The 25,299-nt window shown below is 43.8% G+C and overlaps 2 protein-coding genes and 1 long non-coding RNA gene across 3 annotated transcripts in view; all 3 read left to right on the plus strand.

The window, feature by feature from the left end:
- LOC125725336 (NACHT, LRR and PYD domains-containing protein 12-like) overlaps positions 1-7,217 on the plus strand; it is a 248,178-nt gene extending 240,961 nt beyond the window's left edge. The window contains exon 12 of the mRNA XM_049002196.1: positions 6,754-7,217. Within this exon, the coding sequence (XP_048858153.1) occupies positions 6,754-6,977 (224 nt within the window). The 3' untranslated portion in view covers positions 6,978-7,217. The remainder of the gene's footprint in view (positions 1-6,753) is intronic.
- LOC125725332 (protein NLRC5-like) overlaps positions 1-25,299 on the plus strand; it is a 554,938-nt gene that overhangs the window by 340,567 nt on the left and 189,072 nt on the right. The gene's annotated exons all lie outside the window — the stretch shown is intronic.
- On the plus strand, positions 6,079-6,578 carry LOC125725356 (uncharacterized). Its single transcript, XR_007387448.1, has 2 exons — positions 6,079-6,247; positions 6,460-6,578. It is a non-coding gene; the product is annotated as an uncharacterized LOC125725356 (long non-coding RNA).

A 25,299-nucleotide genomic window follows, 5' to 3' on the forward strand; every position in this document is an offset into this window, starting at 1 on the left:
CCCCAGACGCCCCAAGCCAATATGCCCCCCCCCCATGCCAACGACACCGACCCAAGCAGGACAAAACCCTGACCCCCCACCCCCACTAGGTGATGGAGCTGATCAAAGGAGCCCAGAGAGATTGATCTAGTGTGGCGGCAGAAGCTGTATCAAGACTAATATGGTTCAACAAACTGTCTCTATATTGGTTGATATTAAGGTTATTTTTATTCTTCCAGTTCATAAGGACGGTCTTCTTAGCAATGTATAAGGCGGTGAAAGCCATGTGGGTTGTGTTATAATCTGTAGTGACACCATCTAGGTCGCCCAACAAGCAGACTGAAGGGGATGCTGGAATGGTACATTTCAGACACTTTGATAAGTCTTCACAGATCCTGAGCCAGAACATCTGAGTAGGTGGACAGAACCAAAAAGCGTGGATGTAACTGTCAGGTGTGTCGCCTTAACAGTGTGAGCAGTTGCTAGAGGACGTAAAACCCATCCTGAACATCCGATGCCCTGTATAGTGCACTCTATGCAGGATTTTGTATTGTATTAACTGTAAACTGGGATTTCTAATCAGTTGAAAGGTTTTTAAACATATCTTAGACCAGAAATTGTGGTCCCAGCTGACTGATAGATCTGCCTCCCATTTTGCAATGGGAAGGAATATTGATTCATCCATTTTAGAAAGTGTCCTGTATATTTTAGACAGTAATTTGGGGGTTTTAAGATTAAGGAATTCTGCCACACTTGGTGGTATTTGTAATTTGATTTGATTAAACCCTAATTTCTTTTTTACTATAGATTTAACTTGTTGATATTCTAAAAATTCCAACCATCATTTTTATTGAGGCGACCCTTCCCATAAGTGATATGGGTAGGGACTTCCACCTAACCAGATCATCCTCTACTTTTGTTAAAAGTGGGGTATGGTTTAGTTTAGTTAAATCTGTCAGCCTAGGTGAAACGTTAATACCTAAATACTTAATATCTCCAGACTGCAGTGGAATGGGAGAATTATTCTGGAAGGAGCAATTAATTGGGAGAACTGTAGATTTTAACCAATTTATCGAATAATCTGAGACTCTTGAGAAAGAGTTTATTAATGTAATTACCTCAGAAAGAGTGGTTTGTGAATGCTGGAGAAGAAGTAACACATCATCCGCATAAAGACTTACCTTATGTTCTATATTCATGCATTTAATGCCTTTGATCACTATAGCCTGTCTAATTGCTGCTGCTAGTGGTTCAATAAAAATTGCAAATAGTGAGGGGGAGAGAGGGCATACCTGCCTGGTGCCCCTCTTGAGACAGAAACTGGAGGATGTTTGGTCATTCGTCCTGACATATGCTGTTGGGGAACTATATAATATTTTTAACCAGTTCATGAAAGAGTTTCCGTAACCAAATTTGCGCAAAGCTGCAAATAAAAAATTCCAGTTAACTCTATCAAATGCTTTTTCTGCATCTAGAGACAATATTGTAATTTGAAGGTTTTTATTGCATGAATAGTCTATCAGGTTAAGTAATCTTCGTGTATTCGTTGATGAGTGCCTCCCTTTTATGAAACCCGTTTGGTCAGGATGAATTATGAGAGGGGTTATCTTCTCTATTCTTTTTGAGAGAGCTTTGCAGATTATTTTAAGGTCAACGTTAATAAGGGATATTGGACGATAGCTGGTAGGCAATGTAGGGTCTTTGCCTGGTTTTAGCAAGAGACTAATGTTGGCAGAATTCATATTTGGTGGTAGCCTACCATTTTCCCTGGTTTCTTGCAACATTCTCTGGAATGTTCTTCGGTGGAAATTCTTTATAGAATTCTGCTGGAAATCCATCTGGACCTGGCGCCTTTTTATTGGGCATACCGTTCAGGGCTTCCTGGAGTTCACCTGGAGTCAGCGGAGAGTCCAGTGCCATCACTTGATTGTCTGATAATTTCGGAAGGGTTATACTATCAAGAAACTGATCAATTTCGTCTTTAGATGGGTTTATCTGTGGTGAATATAAAGATTTGTAAAAGTCCCTGAAAATTTATTTATTCTGTCAGGATCCATATACTGTTTCCCCATTTGAGTCTTTAACAGCACATATAGTTGTTTTTTCCTTGTTTATTTTTAACTGATTAGCTAGAAATTGACCTGATTTATTACCATGTTCATAATTTTGCCAGTGAAACCTTTGTGCTAAGAATTGAGTTTTTTTGTTAATAATTTCATTTAATTCTAGTTTTGCTTTACGTATTTTATTCAGCATTTCCTGTTCCTGGGATGAAACGTAGGCTTGTTCTAAGGATTTGACGGTGTCTTCTAATTCCTGAATACACTTGTTTTCTTTTTTCTTTTTATATGATGAGAATGAGATTATTTTACCTCTCATCACAGCTTTGCCTGCTTCCCAGAGAACAGATGCTGATGTTCCAGGCAGGTCATTATAGTCTAAATATAAAGCCCACTCTTTTTTAAAATAGTTAATAAAGTCTCCATCTTTAAGCAATGATGCATTAAATCTCCAGTTTCTACTTGGTGGAGTGGCCTTCCTATTTATTAGGGGTAAAGAAACAGGAGCATGATCGCTGACAGCTATAGGGTGTATCTCTGTGTCTGAAATGTCACTCAGCAGTGAGCTACTGACTAGGAAATAATCCAGACGAGAGTAAGAGTGATGGACATGTGAGAAGAAAGTATATTACCTACGGGTGGGGTGAAGAGAACGCCATGCATCGCAAAGTCCGTAGTCGCTCATGTGCTGTTTAACTATATTTGTGGATTCCCAGTTGCGCTGAGCAGCTGTACTGAGCCTGTCCATTTCTTTATCTAGTCCGAAGTTGAGGTCGCCCCCCAGAACAAGTGCGCAATCTAGGTGTTCAGAGAGTGCGGTAAATAAAACGTGGAAGAATGAGGGGTTATCAACATTTGGACCATATATACTAACAATACATAACTTTTTGTTAAGTATAGATAATTTAATAATTATAAATCTACCCTCTGGATCTATAATTGTGTTGAGTACTGTAAAATTGACATTTTTATGTATTAAAATTGCTACCCCTCTTTGTCTAGAGTTATAGCAGGCTGAGAGCACATTAGGAAATTCAGGTGTTTTAAGTTCATCAGTAGCTTTGGCAGGTCTATGAGTCTCTTGTAATAAAACAACGTCTGCCTGTAGTTTTTTAAGCTGGCCAAAAATCTTTAACCTCTTTTCTCTGGAGCCAGCTCCATGCACATTCCATGAGACAAACCGTAGTGTGCCCATAGACCGGTGTGTGCAGCTAATATTGCACATGCGAGTGAATGAGGTTTGAGCGAGCTTGTACGCGCTTGTGTGTGTCCTATGTGTCTGCGTGCGCTATGAGGTCGGAGTGGTTGTATTGACGCTGACTGCATATGTACGTGGTCGTGCCGTGCAGATGCGTAACGCCTGAAGATATTGTGTGTGACAGAGTAGTAAAGCAGGTGCTCGGTGTAGTGAAAGAAGGGGGAAGTGAGGGATACATAGAAAGGGGCAAGTTGGTGAGAGTATACATGGGGACAAGAGAAAAGCGGAAACATCGCTAGTACTATAGCGCTGCGGAGACTGACGGTAATGTATTCAGTATGACATCACGTTACATTAACAGAATGACATGTATGAGCTAGGGAGATGTTATTGGAAGAGGATTAGAGGAAATAAGAAAAATATATAACGGGTTCTTATCTGGATTGGCATTAATATAACCAGGGAGTGGTACTGGGGTCGCGGTACAGCTGCCCATCCACGTAGAGCCGGTCTACGGCGATGACAGCTCGGGAGCCCTTCTGAATGAAGTCACGTCGGATTGGGAACAGAACTCTGCGTCGCTCCAGGATCTCTTTGGGGAACTGGTCGTTTACGCCAAAGTCCGTTCCTTTCAGCCCCCTGCCGCTCTTCACCTGCTCCTTCTGCTTAAAATATCCAAATTTAGCCACAATAGGACGCGGTCTTAGTGCCACAGGCCTCTTGGCTCCCAGCCGATGGACTCTCTCAAAGCAGATGTTTTTCACATTGTCCTCCGAAAGCTTCAGGTGGTTCTTAATAAAGGCTTTGACAGTAACTTCTGCGTCCTCTTCGGCAGATTCCGGAATGCCTGAGAACACCAGATAATTTCTCATACTACGGGCCTGTAGATCGATGACAGTCTCTTTTATTTTTTATTTTCTTCATTCAGATGGGTCACATTCTCAGTTACACATCTACAAAGGGCCCAGAATGCCGCTGGCAGAGTGTTAACATGCACCAGACACAGGGATCACATCTACACCTGGCCCAGAATGCCGCTGGCGGAGTGTTAACACGCACCAGGCACAGGGATCACATCTACAAAGGGCCCAGAATGCCGCTGGTGGGGTGTTAACACGCACCAGGCACAGGGATCACATCTACACCGGGCCCAGAATGCCGCTGGCGGAGTGTTAACACGCACCAGGCACAGGGATCACATCTACAAAGGGCCCAGAATGCCGCTGGCGGAGTGTTAACACGCACCAGTCACAGGGATCACATCTATAACAGGCCCAGAATGCCGCTGGCGGAGTGTTAACACGCACTAGGCACAGGGATCACATCTACACCGGGCCCAGAATGCCGCTGGCGGGGTGTTAACACGCACCAGTCACAGGGATCACATCTACACCGGGCCCAGAATGCCGCTGGCGGAGTGTTAACACGCACCAGTCACAGGGATCACATCTATAACAGGCCCAGAATGCCGCTGGCGGAGTGTTAACACGCACCAGGCACAGGGATCACATCTACACCGGGCCCAAAATGCCGCTGGGGGAGTGTTAACACGCACCAGGCACAGGGATCACATCTACACCGGGCCCAGAATGCCGCTGGTGGGGTGTTAACACGCACCAGGCACAGGGATCACATCTACACCGGGCCCAAAATGCCGCTGGTGGGGTGTTAACACCCACCAGTCACAGGGATCACATCTATAACAGGCCCAGAATGCCGCTGGCGGAGTGTTAACACGCACCAGGTACAGGGATCACATCTACACCGGGCCCAGAATGCCGCTGATAGAGTGTTAACACGCACCAGGCACAGAGATCACATCACTGCTGCTCTCACATCCCTGCACTGACTTCCTCTGGCTTCTAGGATTGATTTTAAATGGTTGATTTTAAAGATGCCCTTACAATGTTTGTAAAGCCCTGTGGTTTAACAAGCTATATAAATAATGATTGATTGCCTGCACACAATTTTCTAGGCTTTTAAAAAATTCCCATGCCTCTTCAAAGGTTTTATTGTTTAACTCCATCTAGTTTGCAGTTTCTAGCTTCAGTCTCATACCATTAACGTTAACCTTCCTAACATTGTATACTTTTCTTTTGGACTTTGCTCTTTGGACACTAAGATTAACCTCATATCTGGGGTGTACAGGGTATCTCTGGCAAAGGGCTCTCCTCAGATTTTGTGACCCAAGTGTGGCTACGGAACAAGCAACAATGAACCATTCATTTACAGGCAACAATGTGATGTGAGGGTGTTTAAAAAGACAAGTTCATCGTGTTTATACACTTCAGACAGCTGTCGTCTCATTTTGTCCAGCATCCTTACATTTACTGAACATTGAAAATAGGGTTGCCACCCGTCTGTGTTAATACGGGATGGTCCAGTATAATACGGTAAGGAGCATTTTATTCCAGTTCCAGTACGAGACAGTCTCCCATTATACAAGGCGAGTGGTGACGCTATTTTTAATTGTGTCAGTAAATGTAGTGCACTACAATACCGAATATGGTGCACCACAAAATTGGCTGCATCAGCCGATTTGGTAAGAGTTGTGTAAGTATCAGAATGTGAGACAGCAGTTAAGTAACATAAAGTAAGATGATGAAACAGAAGCAGAACTATTGTGTTGTTTTTCACAGTTATGTCTTTGATATTTGCCTTACATACAGTGTAAAGTGGAGATCACTTAAAATAAAAACTACATAAAATAAAGTAAAATAAAAGCGAATAAACGGGGAAATTACACACGGCGCTGCCCACTCTCGCAGCCTCCTAGAAATTTTGCATGAACATACAGTTAAATTGCGTTGCGTAAAATGGGTAGCGCTCCTGAGCGTGAAAGGGAACCTCACAAACGTGCAGCAGCGCCTCTAGGGTCACAGAATTCCATGGTCACAGAATGTGGTGTAACACTGGCTTTAGCGGTTAGAAGGAAGTTCGTCGTTAAAGTAAAGACACTGACTTTTAGTATTAATCTTCGGTGCCGAGTTTTGCGGTAAATATGCTTGTGGTGAATATGTCTGATGAATGTCGCTGCTTTGTAATTTTATTTCCTGTAATTAAGCTGTTAGTTTAGCTCACGCAGCATTTTGGCCTTTCCTGAGGTTCCTAACAGACCTGAATTCCCCTTTTGTTACGGGAAGCTCTGCTGCTTTTCTATCCTACAGAAACATAAAGTACAGGCGGCCTGATGGTATTAATAATTCTGCCTCCTGCCTACAGACTCCTGCCAGCTGACGCTGGACCCCAACACAGCAAACAGACGCCTGTCTCTGTCAGGGGGGAACAGGAAGGTGACAGAGGGGGCAGAGGAACCATATCCTGATCATCCAGAGAGATTTGAGGACTGGAAAGAAGTTCTGTGCAGAGAGAGTCTGACTGGCCGCTGTTACTGGGAGGCTGAGTGGGATGGAGATGGAGCCTGGATAGGAATGACTTATAAAGGGATCGGGAGGAAAGGATGGAGAGATTGTCTGCTTGGATTCAATGACAAGTCATGGAGTCTGTGGTGTAAACCTGACAGTTACTCTGTCCGGCACAATAATAAAGAGACTCTCATACCCATACGGCCCTCAGGCTCCCGCAGAGTAGGAGTGTATCTGGACTGGGGGGCTGGTGCTCTGTCCTTCTACAGAGTCTCCTCTGATGGACTGACCCCCCTGTACAGGTTCACCTCCTCATTCACTGAGTCCCTCTATCCAGGGTTTTATGTTGATATAAACTCCTCAATGTCGCTGTGACGTGTTGCTGGTTCTCCTGGCAAAATGGTAAAATCTCTGCTTTTTAACCTTTATAATCCTTTTTACTCTGAATGTATGTTTGACAAAAAGTTTTTCTCTTACTAAAATGTAAATAAATGTAATCCTGATAAGTGGGGGGGGCTTTCCCCCTCCCCTGTATATGTACATTTTATATATTTATGCCTATTTACTGTATTTCCTCCCTGTACAATGACAATAAAGACTTTCTGTTCTGTCCTATTAATGTCCTGCTTCAGCGTCACCCAAAGCATGACTGAGTAACATAATGAAACCACAGTTTGGTGACTCAGCATACTTACACCCTTCAACCGTGACATTAAAGCCACTGACAGGTGAAGTGAATGACACTGATTATTTTATGTGTAAAATGCTGTCAGATTTAAACCAGTCAGATGTATTTTAATCGTTTTTGAATATCTGATACTGACAGACTTGATATGAAATGAAGGCACTCTGATAGATGTGTGTCCTGATGACAGTGTCCTCGGGTTCGAGAATGAAATGGAAAATGAGGCTCCAGAGTCTGTATTCGAGCTGTTTTAGATGAGTGACACATTATGTAAAGAAAACCAGAGAGGGACATTCATGTATATGTACTTTTTTTTCTTTTTGTTGGCTTGAGGGGCCATAAAACATTTACAGTAATTGTGTTGCGCATTTAATGATATTTGTCATTTTCACCAATTTTGCAGGCCAAGGTAAAGGCAAAATAAGACAAAGAAATACCTTCGTTTTAAGAATACAGGGATACTGTGCTTATAAGTCATGCACAATGGCTTCCTGTATAAACTTAGAGGCTGAAACAAGATTACAGTTTACAACCAGAGGCATAATAAAGTCAAACATCACTAAGAAACAGATTTTGTATTATGAAATGACAGTGGGGGGAGGCATGGTGGTGCAATGGTAAGCACTGTTGCCTCACACCCCCGGGATCCGGGTTTGAGTCTCCACCTAGGTTACGTGTGTCGAGTTTGCACATTCTCCCCATGTCATTGTGGGGTCTCCTCCAGTTTCCCAGCACATTACAGCACCAACATTTACTTACAGCAGTGAGAGGCCATGAAAGACAACTGTTTCAGAAGAACACTGCCAGTACAGATCAATAGTGACCGACGGACAGGAAGTAGCAGGAAGCAGGCCTGAAACATACTACACAAATCGGGAAGTATGACTTTCTTACACATACAGTGCATTATACCTAAATGCACATGATGGCATGGACATAAATTAGTTTAATTAGACTAAATTTAAGTCGTGCACCATTTTAGAATACTGCATTTAAAAAACACAGGCTGGAGTAGCAGGAAACCCTACAGACTCTTTACATTTGTGTTATGCATGAACATCTGACCCATGTGAAATCAGGTCTAATTTCCCATTGTGAGGGACTAAGTTCCAAACCTTATTTTATATAAGTGGCATTTGTTTCTATTCAGAGAGCATTAGCTGAATGTACCTAACTAAGTCTGAGGCTGACACAATCCTTTACATTTGTCTTATGCATCAGGGGCGTCAGAAGTATTTTGAATGTGGGGGGGGGGGGGGGGGCATACTGAGTTAGATGCCATTTCCTACAGTACATTCTGGTGTATTTTAACAGGTTGTTAAACACATAATTCTATCTACAAAAGTCACGTAATTCAAGGACTATTTTAGAGACTCGACAATAAGTCCTCATTCAACTACAGTCCATATTCATCAGCCTGTTTTTACCTGCTAGCCACTGCCATGCCTAAGATAATGAAATGAATGTGACACAATTCATCACCAACAATGAGTTTAGGGCTGTATTTTAGTTTTTATTTATTGTTTTCTTTTTTATTTAGTTTTAGATGTAACACAACATGCCACTGTGCTGAGCAATAGTGAGCCTCAACTGTATGTTTAAAAATAAGATTGTTCATAATTTCGCAGAATTAACAGGCATGACATGGCATCATGCAGTCTTATTAACACAAAATCACACAGTGTCAAGCAATGGTGACACATAAAAAACAACAAAAGCTGGACATTGTGAGATGGCAATGGGGCTGACGTTACCTCCTCCAGTATCGCGGAGCCTGCACCTTTACTGTCTGTGACCTGCACTGACGATTCACTTCGCTCGCGTTTGGTCAGTTGCTGCCAGCAAACTTTTTTACTGATGCTTACTTTTATGAAACAAAATATGCCATAACAATTTGCGCAGTTCTCGTACTTTTTCATTTTGGATGGTTAAAATTTATTTAAAGTAGGAAGTAAGAAAAATTGTGTAAGAAACGAAATGTTTAAAATATATTAGGTATAAAAGCTAAGTATATATTTTTCTTAATCTATTATTACATTAACTTTTATTTATGTTAATGATTTGGCGATGCGAGTATAATATATCACAGCACTTTTTATTATTCTTGCATATAATTTACTATTGAATGCATTAATCGCGCATGAAAACCGAACATTCATTTTGACACAATAAGCAGAACTAGCGACCGGAAGTCTCTGCCTTATTCTTGCCAGCTTCACACTTCTCTATTTAGTTTAGAAGTCGGAGCCCGTTTGCGTAATCTTAATAAATATGCTTATTTGACTATGTTTATAATAAATAGTCATTTTGAGTTACTACTCCAATTGGTCATGAAGATTTCATTCTGATACCTTTGTTTTTACAGCAACGGAACAATATGTTGCAAATTGTTATTGTTTGACGTGGCCGTGAGCGAAAGACCCCCAGCGTCTTTCTCGTACTGAAATTCTTGGTAGGCATAAACTTTTATTTTCCATCGATGCATTTATAAATATTATCCTTTCTCAATTTTGCGGGCGTGTATTCGTTGGAAAATGCATGCATTATGCTATGGTAGCCTCGCTTTGAGTTTAACAGTCAGTATTTGGCAATCGAGTATTTTATTCGCTCTGATAGACATAAGTAAGTACTAATAAAGGCAATGATATTTAAAAAGCCCCACACAAGGCATGATGCAGCAGTTCAGACAGTTGTGTTTCTCTTTTTATGACTTGAACTATTTACTTGGGTCTCTTTAGGAGGTGTTAACAGTTGTAAATCAAGATAAGATGACATTTAGGGCACTTTTGTGGCTGCAGATCAAGCACACATCTGTGAATTAATCAAAATCCATTGTTTTCAACTGAGGTATGAACATCCCCAATAGGTGGCTAGGGCATCTTTCATTCAGGGCTTTACCAAAAATGTCATGTAACTCATTTTTTTAATGTCTTTTTTTAATATATAGAATTGGGTCTCTTTAGGAGAAATGGTGAGGTTTTTCATGACAGAATGACATTTGGGGTGTTTTATGGCCCCAGACCAAGCAGACCTCAGTGAACTAATCAAAGTTCCATTATTTTCAATTGGGGTCTGCAAATCCCCCAAAAGGTGGCTAAGGTGTGGAAATAAGCATTTGAATTTTTCCTCTTGTAGAAAACTAGAGCCAAATTGGTGGCTTAGACCATGATATCACCGGATCCTGTTCAAATGTAGTATGCTTAAACAGAGTTACAAACCCCTTTTGGGGTATGTCTATACCCTACAGGTGGCTGTTCAGGTAGCGTGTTGTAGGCTAATTATTACCGACAAGTTCCTTATTCATATGTGTGCTCCGGAACAGATGCTTTTGTGCCTGCTTTTGCTGGTTATTACCTTTTATAATGAGCACTGTTAATGCACTGTGTTGTGTTTCACATACCCAGCCAATAGCAATATGTCCTGAGGTCGTCCTTAGGACGTCCTCTTTTGGTCTGTATGCTGTTGTTGGTCATTACCTTTTATAATGAGCACTATTAATGCACTGCGCTATGTTTCACATACCCAACCAATAGCAATATGTCCTGAGGTCGTCCTTAGGATGTCCTCTTTTGGTCTATATTAGGGGGTAATCAGTGTTACCTGCAAGATCGCTGTTTTTCTTTTTGCTGCAATTGTTTTCATTATTACTTTATTTAACTTGACACACCGCATCTGTCAGGAAACCCTGGATAGGAAGACTCGGATCCAGTATTGCAAACCATATTGGTGGTTGCCAGGCAGAAGCACAGTTAGGGACAGGCGAGAGGCGCGGTCGTTGGACGGGCAGGTAAGTCGGGAGCCGGGGAATCAGTCCTACACTGAGGCACGGGACGAGACCACACAGGGGAGCGGGAATGAGACGTGCCGGGCTCGGCGGGGAAGACGGGTCAGGTTCGGGAACGGGTCTGGAAAAGGAAGGTAAGATGGGTAAGGAACAAACACGGGGTAAACGGATCAGGTTAGGAATCAGGGGAAGACGATAGACCAGTAAACGCTCGGTAAGGCTTGATAACATCAGAGCAATACTTCACGGCAGGCTGGTGTGACTTGATGGTCTTTATCCTCCCTCTCTTTATCTCGAACCATGTACACCTGGTGGTTCCCGCCTGTGTGGGCGTGACAGCATCTTTAAATTCTCATCCTTGCATTAGAATATAGACCAGTTAATACTGATGGTATCTCATGCTACGTCATATTTTTTAAAATCACTACACACTGAATATTGTACTGAAACATGACATAAAAAAATTAAAACAGAGTGGCTGTTCTGTCCGTAAAGCTGGAAATTTTTAAACGTAGTATACATTTTATAAAATGTTGAATAAATAGAAGTCGTTTATTGGTGATTTCATGTTGGTTGAAGTTTCTGCTTTTTAACAATTGTATTCTGTTGTTTTCTATACAAGTCAATTCAGGTGAAATACAAAACTGTACGTGTTCAGGGTTGCAAACTCTTTCAGTCTCACACACAAGAAATCTTACGGAAAATCTATATTCCATTCTGAACTTAAAGTTAGTTGCACACCTCAATTGAATATTTGCCAAACATATTTTATCCTTATGATAAAAACATGTGTGGAACGACATTTCAATACACTGTATACTGTGTATATTGTTCTGTTGATAATAAGCTGATCTTGAGTCTTGAATCTTCACTAAATAAAATGTTAAACTGCTCCCCCTGACAAATGAAAGTGCTGACATATGGTGAACAATCACTTCCATGACTGAGTGACAGCTCTGCTTCTCAGTTCCTGCTGTGCAGTGTGACAGTGACAGACAGAAGTGGCCAGGATCTACAAAAGTCCCTGGTCCAGACAGCCCAAGAACCTATAAACAAGGACCAGGTTCCAGAACTTCGGTGTGAAAGCACCTAATAAGGTGAGCAATGAACCCAACAGGTGCAAACAATTCAAAGAAGGAGGTAATTCCTAACTGGGAACAGCTATGGGCCACTGGGCTCTGGTCCGTGACAAATACAGCCCTCCAGAGCATGTAGATGGAAAAGTGCTTTAAAGTCCTCAATTCGATGGCTACATGTTTTTTTTAACCTTAAGCACACAGTAGAATACGGCCCACAGTTGTTAGTCCAAATGATCAGTGCACATCTCTACTTGTGGTTTAAAAACTGACTGGTATCCTTTGGGTGACAGATATAACCTATAAACTGGATTTTGAATATAAAGCTAACATTACTTCTGCTTTTGATTATTACAGAGTCGGACTGCAATACATGGGACCTGGTGCTTTACAACCATAATCATCTAAGCGATGGCTCACTGTTCCAATGAGGAGGTTTCAGCATATGGTGTATGTTGTTAAGGCCATAAATACCAGACACCAAAAGACAGGAAAGCTTAACTTCATAACATGGATAACTATTTTCAGCTGAAGCTTGCTGAATATAGCAGACAGCTCACTCTCTGCAGTGTTCTTCCTCAGGCTACTTCCTTACCATACCGCACTGCACCAAATGTTACAGACGTACTGTAACAGAACAGAATAACTTAGCAGACAGAAAGCTCACTCTCTGCAGTGTTCTTCCTCAGGCTACTTCCTTACCATACCGCACTGCACCAAATAGTACAGACATACTGTAACAGAGCAGAATAACTTAGCTCACTCTCCGCAGTGCTCTTCCTCAGGCTACTTCCTTACCATATCGCACTGCACCAAATGTTACAGACGTACCGTAACAGAACAGAATAACTTAGCAGACAGAAAGCTCACTCTCCCCAGTGCTCTTCCTCAGGCTACTTCCTTTCCATACCGCACTGCACCAAATGTTACAGACGTACTGTAACAGAACAGAATAACTTAGCAGACAGAAAGCTCTCTCTCCGCAGTGCTCTTCCTCAGGCTACTTGCTTACTATGCCACACTGTACCAAATGTTACAGACATACTATAACAGAGCAGAATAACTTAGCTCACTCTCCGCAGTGCTCTTCCTCAGCCTTCTTCCTTACCATACCGCACTGCACTAAATGTTACAGACGTACCGTAACAGAACAGAATAACTTAGCAGACAGAAAGCTCACTCTCCACAGTGCTCTTCCTCAGGCTACTTCCTTACCATACCGCACTGCACCAAATGTTACAGACGTACTGTAACAGAACAGAATAACTTAGCAGACAAAAAGCTCACTCTTCCCAGTGCTCTTCCTCAGCCTTCTTCCTTACCATACCGCACTGCACCAAATGTTACAGACGTACTGTAACAGAACAGAATCACTTAGCAGCCAAAAAGCTCACTCTCCGCAGTGCTCTTCCTCAGGCTACTTCCTTACCATACCGCACTGCACCAAATGTTACAGACGTACTGTAACAGAACAGAATAACTTAGCAGACAGAAAGCTCTCTCTCCGCAGTGCTCTTCCTCAGGCTACTTGCTTACTATGCCACACTGTACCAAATGTTACAGGCATACTATAACAGAGCAGAATAACTTAGCTCACTCTCCGCAGTGCTCTTCCTCAGGCTACTTCTTTACCATACCGCACTGCACCAAATGTTACAGATGTAAATAACAGAACAGAATAACTTAGCAGACAGAAAACTCACTCACTGCAGTGTTCTTCCTCAGGCTACTTTCTTACTATATTATGCTGCATGAAATGTTAATGATATATTGTAGCAGAACAGCATAACTTAATACAAAATATGTATAACTATATTGGATGCTGTCTCAACATGATGTTTTTAGTGTATTTTGTGTTTGATGTCATTGTATTAATGTGCTCTGTTGCGACTTGAACAATTTTTATTGCTATTTCAACTGGACGGGTCTCTCTTTTAAACGAAATTTTAAACATCAATGGACTAACCTGGTTAAATAGAGGTTTAACAATAATACTCACTTGTGCTTTCTATAGTAATGAAAGAATCACAGCAGGTGTCTCCTGCAGACATATAAGACTGTGAGCAGGAAACCTGCCTTCTGTTAACAGAAAGGTCAGTGCATGTGTGGGAGTGACATGTACGGGTTTGTGAGTCTCATGGACTCATCTCCAACACCCTGCAGACCCAGACCTCGCTCGCTGACCTCTTGCTGGATTGTTTGGAGGAGCTCAGTGATGACGACCTGAAGAGGTTTAAATGGAAACTGAGTAACACAAGATATGAAGATTCAAAGCTCCCTCCTTATAGTCGGGTGAAGGACTTGGATATAATTGATTTCACTGACCTAATGATACGTTCCTATGGTGAAGTCGGTGCTCTCAAAGTCACGCTTGAAATCCTGAAGAATATGAACCTGAATGACCTTGTTCAGAGACTGAATGAAGTTCTGCAGAAGGGTAATCATATTTGTAACCTTTTTTAAGCTCTTGAAAAATAAGTATCGTATTTAGCATTATAAGGAAAATGATGAACAGTTAGATACTGATGCTGAAGACAGAAGTGCCAGGTGACCTCTGACCCCCAGAGGTTTTTTTTCTCTCTACTTGGGAGTTTTTGTTTCTCTCCTCCTTTGTCTTCTGACTTTCTTTCTTTTATTTCTTTGTCTTTTCTTTTCTGTGTTTTAGAATTATTCTGTATAAATGTTACAGGAATGTATCCCAACATGCCCATGTAAAGCACCGTGGACTGAGTAGTGAAAGGCACTATATAAAAATACATTGAATTGAACCCTATATATCATGGCAGCCAGGGGGTGGCATGATGGTGCAGTGGTTAGCACTGTTGCCTCACACCTCTGGGACCCGGGTTCGAGTCTCCGCCTGGGTCACATGTGTGTGGAGTTTGCATGTTCTCCCCATGTCGTTGTGGGGTTTCCTCCGGGTACTCCGGTTTCCCCCCACAGTCCAAAAACTAAATTGCCCGTAGGAATGCATGTGAGAGTGAATGGTGTGTGAGTGTGCCCTGCGATGGGCTGGCCCCCCATCCTGGGTTGTTCCCTGCCTCGTGCCCATTGCTTCCAGGATAGGCTCCGGACCTCCCGCGACCCAGTAGGATAAGCGGTTTGGAAAATGGATGGATGGATGGATATCAGGGCAGCCAGTGGCAGAGGCAGTACAGGAAAATGCCAGGGGGGGGCATCCTTTCCAAAGGGGTAGAACGAGGAGGGGGGGAAATTAAGATTTTGACTTTTACTATATTGATTTGCTGCTATTTTGCACTATTATTTTCTAATTATAAAAAGCTTATTAAACGAACGATTTTTTTGCTTTGCCTGGCACCCCCCCCCCCCCCCCTCCATATCACACACTGTAAGTGACATTGATATGATTGATAAGTGTGTGATACGATTAATGGAATCTAACTCAAACACACACTATCATGTCAGAAAGACCGAAGCCCTCCGGTGCCCAGGGAGGAAAAGGAGGAAGAGGAGAGGAGGAAAAACAGGAAAAAGACAGAGGTAATAATCACTAATCAGAGTAATTACCGTGTTACTGTCTGTGGTCTGTGGAGCAGTTACTAGTTTACCTTGGATAATTCGGCTTTTGCTAATTTAATAAATAGCTAGAATTAACGTCAGTTACTCCCAGCATAAATTCATTAGGGAAAGTCGTTAATACTTTTCAGGTGTTTGTGATGGGGAATAACCTACAGCATCATTGTCAGAAATACTCTTTATCTTTAACGTGTCCTGCTGCACCTGCATGAACCGTCCACTGTGTCTGTCTCGGGGTAGTAAACTGTAATAGGCAAATAAAATGCTTTTCTGTTCCCATCCCCCTTTTTAACTCTTAGTTTAAATCAATCCTCTGCATTTTTATTACTGATTAGTTTTATATGCATAGCAAACAGCATCATCATGTGAGCGACGTGCTCATTGAAGGAGGTTTTGTGCATGAATGCCAGCCAGCTGTCATTTCTCTTGCTGTTTACTTTGTGTTTAGAAAGTTATAATCTGACTTAGTTGCTGTTATTGGCTGGGTTTAATGCCCCCCCCAGCCAGGGCCGGTCAGTCCTATAGGCGACATAGGCAGCCGCCTAGGGCACCACCTTCTGAGGGGGTGCAGACTTGCCAGCCAATTTCACTTTGCCTCAGGAAGGGGGCGCCGGTGGTGATGCTTTCGTAGGGCTGGAATTTAAAGCTTAATTTTAATACAATGAAATAGCGAAAAGTGTCTCGGAAAGTGTCTGTGCGGGGGTTGGGGGATTAGATATCCCAAAAAAAAAAACCCTGTTATTTTTACAGTGCGGAGAACATTTCTCAGATCCCCCGTAACATCTGTGAATGCAATCAAAAACTACACATGCCAAAAGTCTCATATTTTTTTTGGTGGCTTATAGTTAAGGTTAGCTCTGTGTAGGGGTTAAGGTTGTCATGTTGGGATTAATGTTGTGTGTTTTAATCCTCCTACCACACTGTTCAGGATCATGTTGAGAATTAGTACATTTTCCTCTCATTTTTCTTCAGGGGAGCTCATGTCCAGCACGATGAAATGTAACCTGAAGAAGAAATGTGAGCGTGTATTTGAAGGGAAAGCTAAGGGAGGACAGCCAACACTTCTCAGTGAGATTTACACAGAACTCTACATAACTGAAGGTGGGACTGGAGGAGTCAATGATGAACATGAAGTGAGACAGATTGAAATAGCATCCAAGAAAAGGCGAACAGAAGATACTACAGTCAAGTGCAATGATATATTTATACCCTCATGTGGGCGTAGGACACCTATTAGAACCGTACTCACTAAAGGAGTGGCAGGTATCGGGAAAACAGTCTCCGTGCAGAAATTTATTCTCGACTGGGCAGAAGGAAAAGCAAACCAGGATGTTCACTTCATATTTGCTCTTCCTTTCCGGGTCCTGAATTTGATTAAGGATGAATACAGTCTGATTGAACTGCTTCACCGCTTTGTCCCGGAACTGAAATCATTTCAATCCACTGAGCTGTTTAGGTACAAAGTCTTGTTCATCTTTGATGGTCTGGATGAGTGTCGCCTTCCTCTAGATTTTCAGAACAATGAGAGCTGGTTTGATGTAACAACGAAAATGTCACTGGATGTGCTGTTGACTAACCTCATTAAGGGGGATCTGCTTCCATCCGCTCTCCTCTGGATAACCTCCCGGCCGGCAGCAGCCAATCAGATACCTCCTGAATGCCTCCACCGGGTGACAGAGATACGAGGGTTCAGTGATGCCCAGAAGGAGAAGTATTTCAGGAGGAGATTCAGGGATCAGAGTCTGGCCAGCAGGATTATCAAACATGTGAAATCATCAAGGAGCCTCTTCATCATGTGCCACATACCTGTGTTCTGCTGGATTTCAGGCACTGTCCTTGAGAGGCTTTTTAGTGAGACTGACAGGAGGGAAATTCCAGGGACTCTGACTGAAATGTACACACACTTCATGATCTTTCAGTCCAGTTTAAAAAATGACAAGTATATGAAGAACTGTGAAACCAAGCTTAAGGAATACAGCAACAAATTCTTTTTGAAACTTGGTAAACTGGCTTTTGACAACCTTGAGAAAGGCAATCTCATATTTTATGAGCAAGATCTGACAGAGAATGACATTGATGTCACTGAAGCTTCAGTTCACTCTGGAGTGTGCACAGAAGTCTTTAAAGAGGAATATGGGCTGTATCAGGAGAAGGTGTACTGCTTTGTGCATCTGAGCATCCAGGAGTATCTCGCTGCTTTATATGTGTTTCTGTCAAACTCATCAGATGACCTGCTGAAGACTGCAGTGGATCAGGCATTAGAGAGCAAGAATGGACACTTGGACCTCTACCTCCGCTTCCTCCTGGGCCTCTCAACACACTCCAGTAAGACTCTGTTACAAAGACTACTGGGACAGACAAGAATCAGCTCACATAACATTTGTAAAACAGCCAAATACATCAGGGAGAAAATAGAGGAGAATATATCCCCTGAAAGGACTATTAACCTGTTCCACTGTCTGGTTGAACTGGGTGACAATTCTCTAGTAAATGATGTAGAAAGGTACCTGAATTCAGGAAGCCTTTCAGTAGAAGACCTCTCACCTGCACAGTACTCAGCTCTGGCCTTTGTGATGCTGATGTCAGATGAGGAGCTGGATGTGTTTGATATGAAGAAATACATCAGATCAGATAAAGAGCATAGGAGGCTGCTGCCTGTGGTCAAGAACTCCAGGACGGCTCTGTAAGTGACGTGGGGATGGGAAATCATGTTTGGTCTGGCAGTAATATATGAATATTGTTTGAAATGTCTGATGAATATTATTATTTTTATAATCTCGACTGCAGCTGTTTCAATAGCAGTAGCTAATCTGGACCGCAGACTTTATAATGACTGAAGGTAGTGATGCAGTAACAAACAAAAAAGTGAGGTTTCCGTTCCCATCCAGTCTGCCTTCTGATCACAGGCACAGCATCCTAACCTGCTATAGAAACAGTGAGGGCTCTTTATCCACAGGGTGTATAAGTGGTATGTGAGTGTTATTGTCAGCAGGCGTGTTCATGTGATGGAGCCCAGAGCTGGGAGCTTCTGTATGACTGCTGTCTCTGGCTGCTCACTTGCGGCCTCTGCTGGCCACAGCTGCACCTGGCTGAGGGTGTGATGACACATCTAGTCTGGCAGTATAAAGATTAAGATTCTTTAAAATATAAAATATATGTATAATTTTTTACCCTCGTATCAATAACTAGGATTTTTAGATTTTATATTAACTGAAGTGGGGGCGGCATGGTGGTGCAGTGGTTAGGGTTAGGGTGAGGGGGGCGGCATGGTGGTGCAGTGGTTAGGGTTAGGGTGAGGGGGGCAGCATGGTGGTGCAGTGGTTAGGGTTAGGGTGAGGGGGGCGGCATGGTGGTGCAGTGGTTAGGGTTAGGGTGAGGGGGGCGGCATGGTGGTGCAGTGGTTAGGGTTAGGGTGAGGGGGGCGGCATGGTGGTGCAGTGGTTAGGGTTAGGGTGAGGGGGGCGGCATGGTGGTGCAGTGGTTAGGGTTAGGGTGAGGGGGGCAGCATGGTGGTGCAGTGGTTAGGGTTAGGGTGAGGGGGGCGGCATGGTGGTGCAGTGGTTAGGGTTAGGGTGAGGGGGGCGGCATGGTGGTGCAGTGGTTAGGGTTAGGGTGAGGGGGGCGGCATGGTGGTGCAGTGATTCGCACTGTTTCCTCACACCCCTGGGACCCGGGTTTGAGTCTCCGCCTGGGTTTCCTCTGGTTTCCCCCCACAGTCCAAAGACATGCTGAGGCTAATTGGAGTTACTAAATTGCCCGTAGGTGTGCATGTGTGTGTGAATGGTGTGTGAGTGTGCCCTGCGATGGGCTGGCCCCCTATCCTGGGTTGTTCCCTGTCTTGTGCCCATTGCTTCCGGGATAGGCTCCGGACCCCTGCGACCCGGCAGGATAAGCAGTTTGGAAAATGGATGGATGGATATTAACTGAAGTTATTGATGTAGTAAAAACAAAAAAGACAAGATTTCCGTGACCATCCTTTGTGTAACAAATAACCAAAGATGCAGCCTCATACATAATGGTCCAGGTTTCATTAGTAGTCGGAAAACGACTCATATTCTTTTCAGTTCTGGATGCTCTAGGAAGCATTTCTGTAAATTCTGGGTGTGGTGCATGACTTTTTGGGTTCGACTCTGTCCATGAGCGGAAGGTCGCTGGTTCAGATCTCCTGGCCGGCAGAGTGATCTCATCACTGGGTCCTTGAGCTGCAGGGGGCTGGATGCTGGCCGACCCTGTGCTGTGACCCCCAAACTTCCTCCCACCTGTATATGTGTCGTGTGTCTCTTGGAGAGCAAGATGGGAGGGGCGAAAAGACAATTTCCCCATGGGGATGAATGAAGCATCATTATTCATAAATCATTCAAACAAACATTTCTTCTAAAAGCCTTTTTCACAGGACTAATAGCTCTCCGATTAGTGTATTGTTGATTAGGGATGGGCGGTAAGTGAAAAATATATATATGTGTTATTTTGGTTTAAAAATATCATAATAAATATTAATTGAATGAGTTCCACCCAAACACAGAATGCAATTTCAATTCAATTCAGTTTTATTTATATAGCGTGTTTCCACATTACATTCTCTCAAAGTGCTTTACAGCAAAGTGCTCAGTGAGAAAGTCAAAAGGGAACAGTGGCAAGGAAAAGCTCCCTAGAAGGAAGAAACCTTAGGAGGAACCAGACTAACAGGGGGAGCCCATCCTCCAGGGGGCAGCAGAGGAAGTCAAATGATCAAGATGGTGAAATCTCAATTCACATTGTCTCAATCTCAACATTTGAGTCACAAAGCAGGGGACATGGAGGTGATGACAAGCAAGTGTTCGAGCCACTTTAGATGGCAGGGCGAACAGTAGTACAGTAGCGGTAACAGGCAGAAGGGTGAGCAGGCCGGAAGGGCGTCACAGGCAGAAGGGTGAGCAGGCCGGAAGGACATCACAGGCAGAAGGGTGAGCAGGCCGGAAGGGCGTCACAGGCAGAAGGATGAGCAGGCCGGAAGGGCGTCACAGGCAGAAGGGTGAGCAGGCCGGAAGGGCGTCACAGGCAGAAGGGTGAGCAGGCCGGAAGGGCGTCACAGGCAGAAGGGTGAGCAGGCCGGAAGGGCGTCACAGGCAGAAGGGTGAGCAGGCCGGAAGGGCGTCACAGGCAGAAGGATGAGCAGGCCGGAAGGGTGTCACAGGCAGAAGGATGAGCAGGCCGGAAGGGCGTCACAGGCAGAAGGGTGAGCAGGCCGGAAGGGCGTCACAGGCAGAAGGATGAGCAGGCCGGAAGGGCGTCACAGGCAGAAGGATGAGCAGGCCGGAAGGGCGTCACAGGCAGAAGGGTGAGCAGGCCGGAAGGGTGTCACAGGCAGAAGGATGAGCAGGCCGGAAGGGCGTCACAGGCCGAAGGGTGAGCAGGCCGGAAGGACGTCACAGGCAGAAGGGTGAGCAGGCCGGAAGGGCGTCACAGGCAGAAGGGTGAGCAGGCCGGAAGGGCGTCACAGGCAGAATGGCGAGCAGGCCGGAAAGGTGTCACAGGCAGAAGGGCGGGCAGGCCGGAAGGGCGTCACAGACAGAAGGGCGAGCAGGCCGGAAGGGCGTCAGAGGCAGAAGGGCGGGCAGGCCGGAAGGGCGTCACAGGCAGAAGGGCGAGCAGGCCGGAAAGGTGTTACAGGTAGTGGAGATGTCGGAGGCAGCAGGGTAGGCAGGATATCTTGATAATTTGGGGTCTCCAGGCAGCATAGCCCAGGAGGAGGAGGGGAAATAAAATGTGCAATTAGCCAAAGTAGGGGAGACCCAATGCAGTGCAAAGAGTTAGACGAGTGCAGTATGTAAGCTCCAGCAAATATGGCTATGGCAGCATAAGTAGGAGGGAGAGGCAGGTGGGAACGCAGGCATGGGGGGTCCCTGAAATGTCAGCACTCCAATTCCACAAGGGGGTGTGAAGCTAGAGTGACAGCAATTCAGTTCAATTCAATTTTATTTATATAGCGCTTTTATGAACAGTCACTGTCACAAAGCACTTTACATATAACTGTCCCGAACCGCAACCAAGCAAGCCTGAGGCGACAGTGGCAAGGAAAAACTCCCTCTAGCAGGAAGAAACCTTGAGAGGAACCTAGACTTGGAAGGGGACCCCATCCTCCTCTGGGCAACCGGGGAGCATGAAAATGTATTCACATTAACATTAGTTCAAGTCCTACAACAGCACTGACAGTCCAGTTTATCCAAAACCAATGGCACCGATCCCCACCCAGCTCTACACCTCACACTCTAGGTCTAACTGGGAGTGAGGAGTTAGCTAGAGCTAGAACTAGAGTCCCTATAAGCTAAACTAAAGAGGTGTGTTTTAGACTGGACTTGAATATTGACAGTCTGTCCTGTGCTGTAGGATCTAACACAATACCTAAGAAACTGGCACAACACATGAAGAAAACATATCCTTTTAGTATCAAATCTCCCAAAAGGCCACTGTCAGGGTATGGTGGAAAGAGGATACCCCTAAGAGGAAAGTGTGAACTTCCATGCACTATAAAGGGGCAAACATTCTTATGTGACTTTACCATTGTCAACTTAGAGACTGCTGAACCAATACTAGGACTTATAGACTGCATACGAATGAATTTGGTGAGGCTTATCAGGGACGTGGAGATGGCAGACAGGAGCTCTGTCATAAAGGAGGAATACGCCGATGTGTTTCAGGGGCTGGGGTGCTTGGCTGTACCATACACAAATAAAACCTGATGCAATACCAGTTGTACATGCCCCAAGAAAGGTGCCAGTTTTGCTTCTAGACTGAATCAAAAATGAACTGCAAAGAATTGAAAACCTGAATGTAATTGCAAAGGTAGACAAACCAACAGAATGGGTCAACTCAATGACAATGGTGGAAAAAACCAATGGCAAGCTGCGAGAATGCTTAGACCCGAAAGACTTAAATAATGCAATATGCAGACAACATTTTGAGATACCAACAGTAGAAGAGATCATGAGTAAGCTGGCTGGCGCTGCATACTGGATGCAAGCTCGGGGTACTGGCTGATACCTCTCACTGAGGAATCCACCTATATCTGATCACTTTCAACACACCATTTGGAAGGTACTGGTATGTGCACCTTCCTTTTGGATTAAACAGCGCTCAAGAAGCATTCCATAAAAGGGTATCAGAGTTGTTTGAACGGAATCAAAGGTGTGGTCTTGTAACAAGTACTGGAAAGAGCCAGGCAGGTTAACTTAAGATTTAACAAAGAGAAAAGTTGAATTGGCATTAGCGAGGTTAAATACTTAGGCCACATCCTATGTCATTAGACAGGATCCCATCAAGGTTCAAGCCATTGCAGAGATGGAGAGGCCAAAAGATCGACCAGCACTCAAGAAATTCCTGGGAATGGTGATCTATCTTTCCAAATTCATGCCCTTTTTCCCCAGCCTCACTGAACCACTGAGAGAATTGCTGCAAAAGGATGTTGCATGACACTGGACTGAAAGACATGACAAAGCAATACAGTTGATCAAAAACACTCTTGTTGAGAAGGAAAACAACTCACTCAGGTACTATGACGTGAAAAAGCAACCAGGCTATCTGTGGATGCATCGAAGTCAGGATTAGGGGCAGTTCTAATGCAAGAAGGGATGGCAGTTGCATATGCATCTAAGGCCTTAACCAAAACACAAATCAACTACGCCCAAATTGAAAAAGAAATGCTTGCCATTGTATTTGGCTGTCAAAGATTCCATCAGTTCATTTATGGCAAACAAAGAGATGTCAAGACTGATCACAAACCACTGGTTTCAATCTTTAAAAAACCTGTTGGGAGTGCTATGCCTCGGATACAGCAACTTCTGCTGAAACTACAACCCTATCAGCTGAATGTGATTCACAGACCAGGCAAGGAAATATTTGTGAAGGACATACCTCAGTGTGTCTGGCGCAAACATTTCCTTGTCTGGTCTGTGGTCGAGAGCATACCTCAATATAACTAATGATGATTCTGAACCTGAAGACAAGTTGGAAGAGGAGTTAGAAGCACATATTAACCTCTTGAGAAAACATACGCCTGTGAGTGAAGATACCAGGGAACGGATTTGCAGAGAGACTGCAAAAGACAACACACTGATTGCACTCAAAAAAATGGTGCGACAGGGATGGCCGAGTGATAGGAAAGACGTCTCTGATGTAGCAAGGGAATACTGGAACTGCAGACAGAGTTCCCCCAATTCTGCCAGAATATATTTCCATGACTTTTCCATAACTTTTCTAGTACCATAAGAAAATTTGTAAAACTAAAGTAGATAGAACAGTATTCGTATAAGGCAGTTAACTACTGACTTCTGCTCGTACGTTTCCGTGGGAAATGCGGGAAACCAAAATGAACAAGGCTAGTTTCCAAAACTTTTCCTCTCTGTCCAAGAATTCCAAAACTAATGCAGGGCCTGGAAAAAATTATTTAAAAATTCCAAAACTTCTCCAGGTTTTCCATGACCGCGGGTACCCTGTACAGAGAAGAGATAAGTGAAATAAACAGAATGATGATGAAAGGCGACAAAATAATTGTACCACAAACCATGAGGGAAGAAATGCTGAAAGTTATACATGCAGGACACTCCGAGATCGAAAAGTGCAAGACGAGAGCCAGAGAAACTCCTGTTCTGCCCTAAGATGTCAAGGGACATTGAAGCAGTGGTGTCAAGGTGCAACGTGTGTCAAACTCATAGCAAAAGGAAACCGTCTGACCATCTCAGACCACGGACCGTGAAGAGCACAGGAGAAATACGGACAGACTTAGGCGTGTGCAAAATGAAACAGGAAAGATGATGCAAAAGATCTTCCGAGTATTCAGAGGGGACAAGGTGAGAGTTCAAGACCACTCCAGTGGTAGGTGGCATCCGGCTGTGGTCAAGACAGCAGCTGACACACCACGTTCATACATACTGATAAATCAGGAGGGTCAGCGATTGAGGAGGAATCGCAGGCACATATTATTGGATGGGGAGGATGAGGAAAGGGACGTAACAGAGCAAACAACAGCAACTAAACCTACCTCACTCACCCATCAGGAAGACAGTGTTGGAGACTGAGAACACAACCAAACACGACACTGAACAACAGAAAGTAAAGCAGGGACCAAATACACAAGAAGTGGACGGCAGGTAAAAACTCCAGCTCGGTAAAAAGACTGAAAAAAAGAAGAAAAAAAAACGTTAGTACTCGAACAACTGTTTCCAGTTGCAAGCGGTAAACTTATTCACATATGTGCACATGTTTCTAGTGCTATGTGGCAGGAATCTCAGTGTTGTATTATTTAAACATGACTGTGGTGGTTGTGATATTTTCTGCATGTTCTGCATTAATACATGTAAAAAAAAAACTATTGCTATGAGTAGACATGTTTAAGTTATCTTCTTGTAGGGGCTGTATCATAAAAAGGGGAGGTGTAATGATACGTCAAGAGCGACATCTAGTGGACGAGGTGTATGAGGGGAGGAGAAATGAAGATACCCACCCCATGATTCATTTTGCCGAGCTCAGGGGTGGAAATATGTGTTAAAATATGGGATAAATTGCGTATTTCTGTGGATCATTGTGGGACACAGCATTGTATTTTTCAGTGCAGGACGATGTTACCCAGAAGGAACAGTT

The sequence above is a fragment of the Brienomyrus brachyistius genome, unplaced genomic scaffold, assembly GCF_023856365.1.
Source record: "Brienomyrus brachyistius isolate T26 unplaced genomic scaffold, BBRACH_0.4 scaffold65, whole genome shotgun sequence".
NCBI lineage: Eukaryota > Metazoa > Chordata > Actinopteri > Osteoglossiformes > Mormyridae > Brienomyrus > Brienomyrus brachyistius.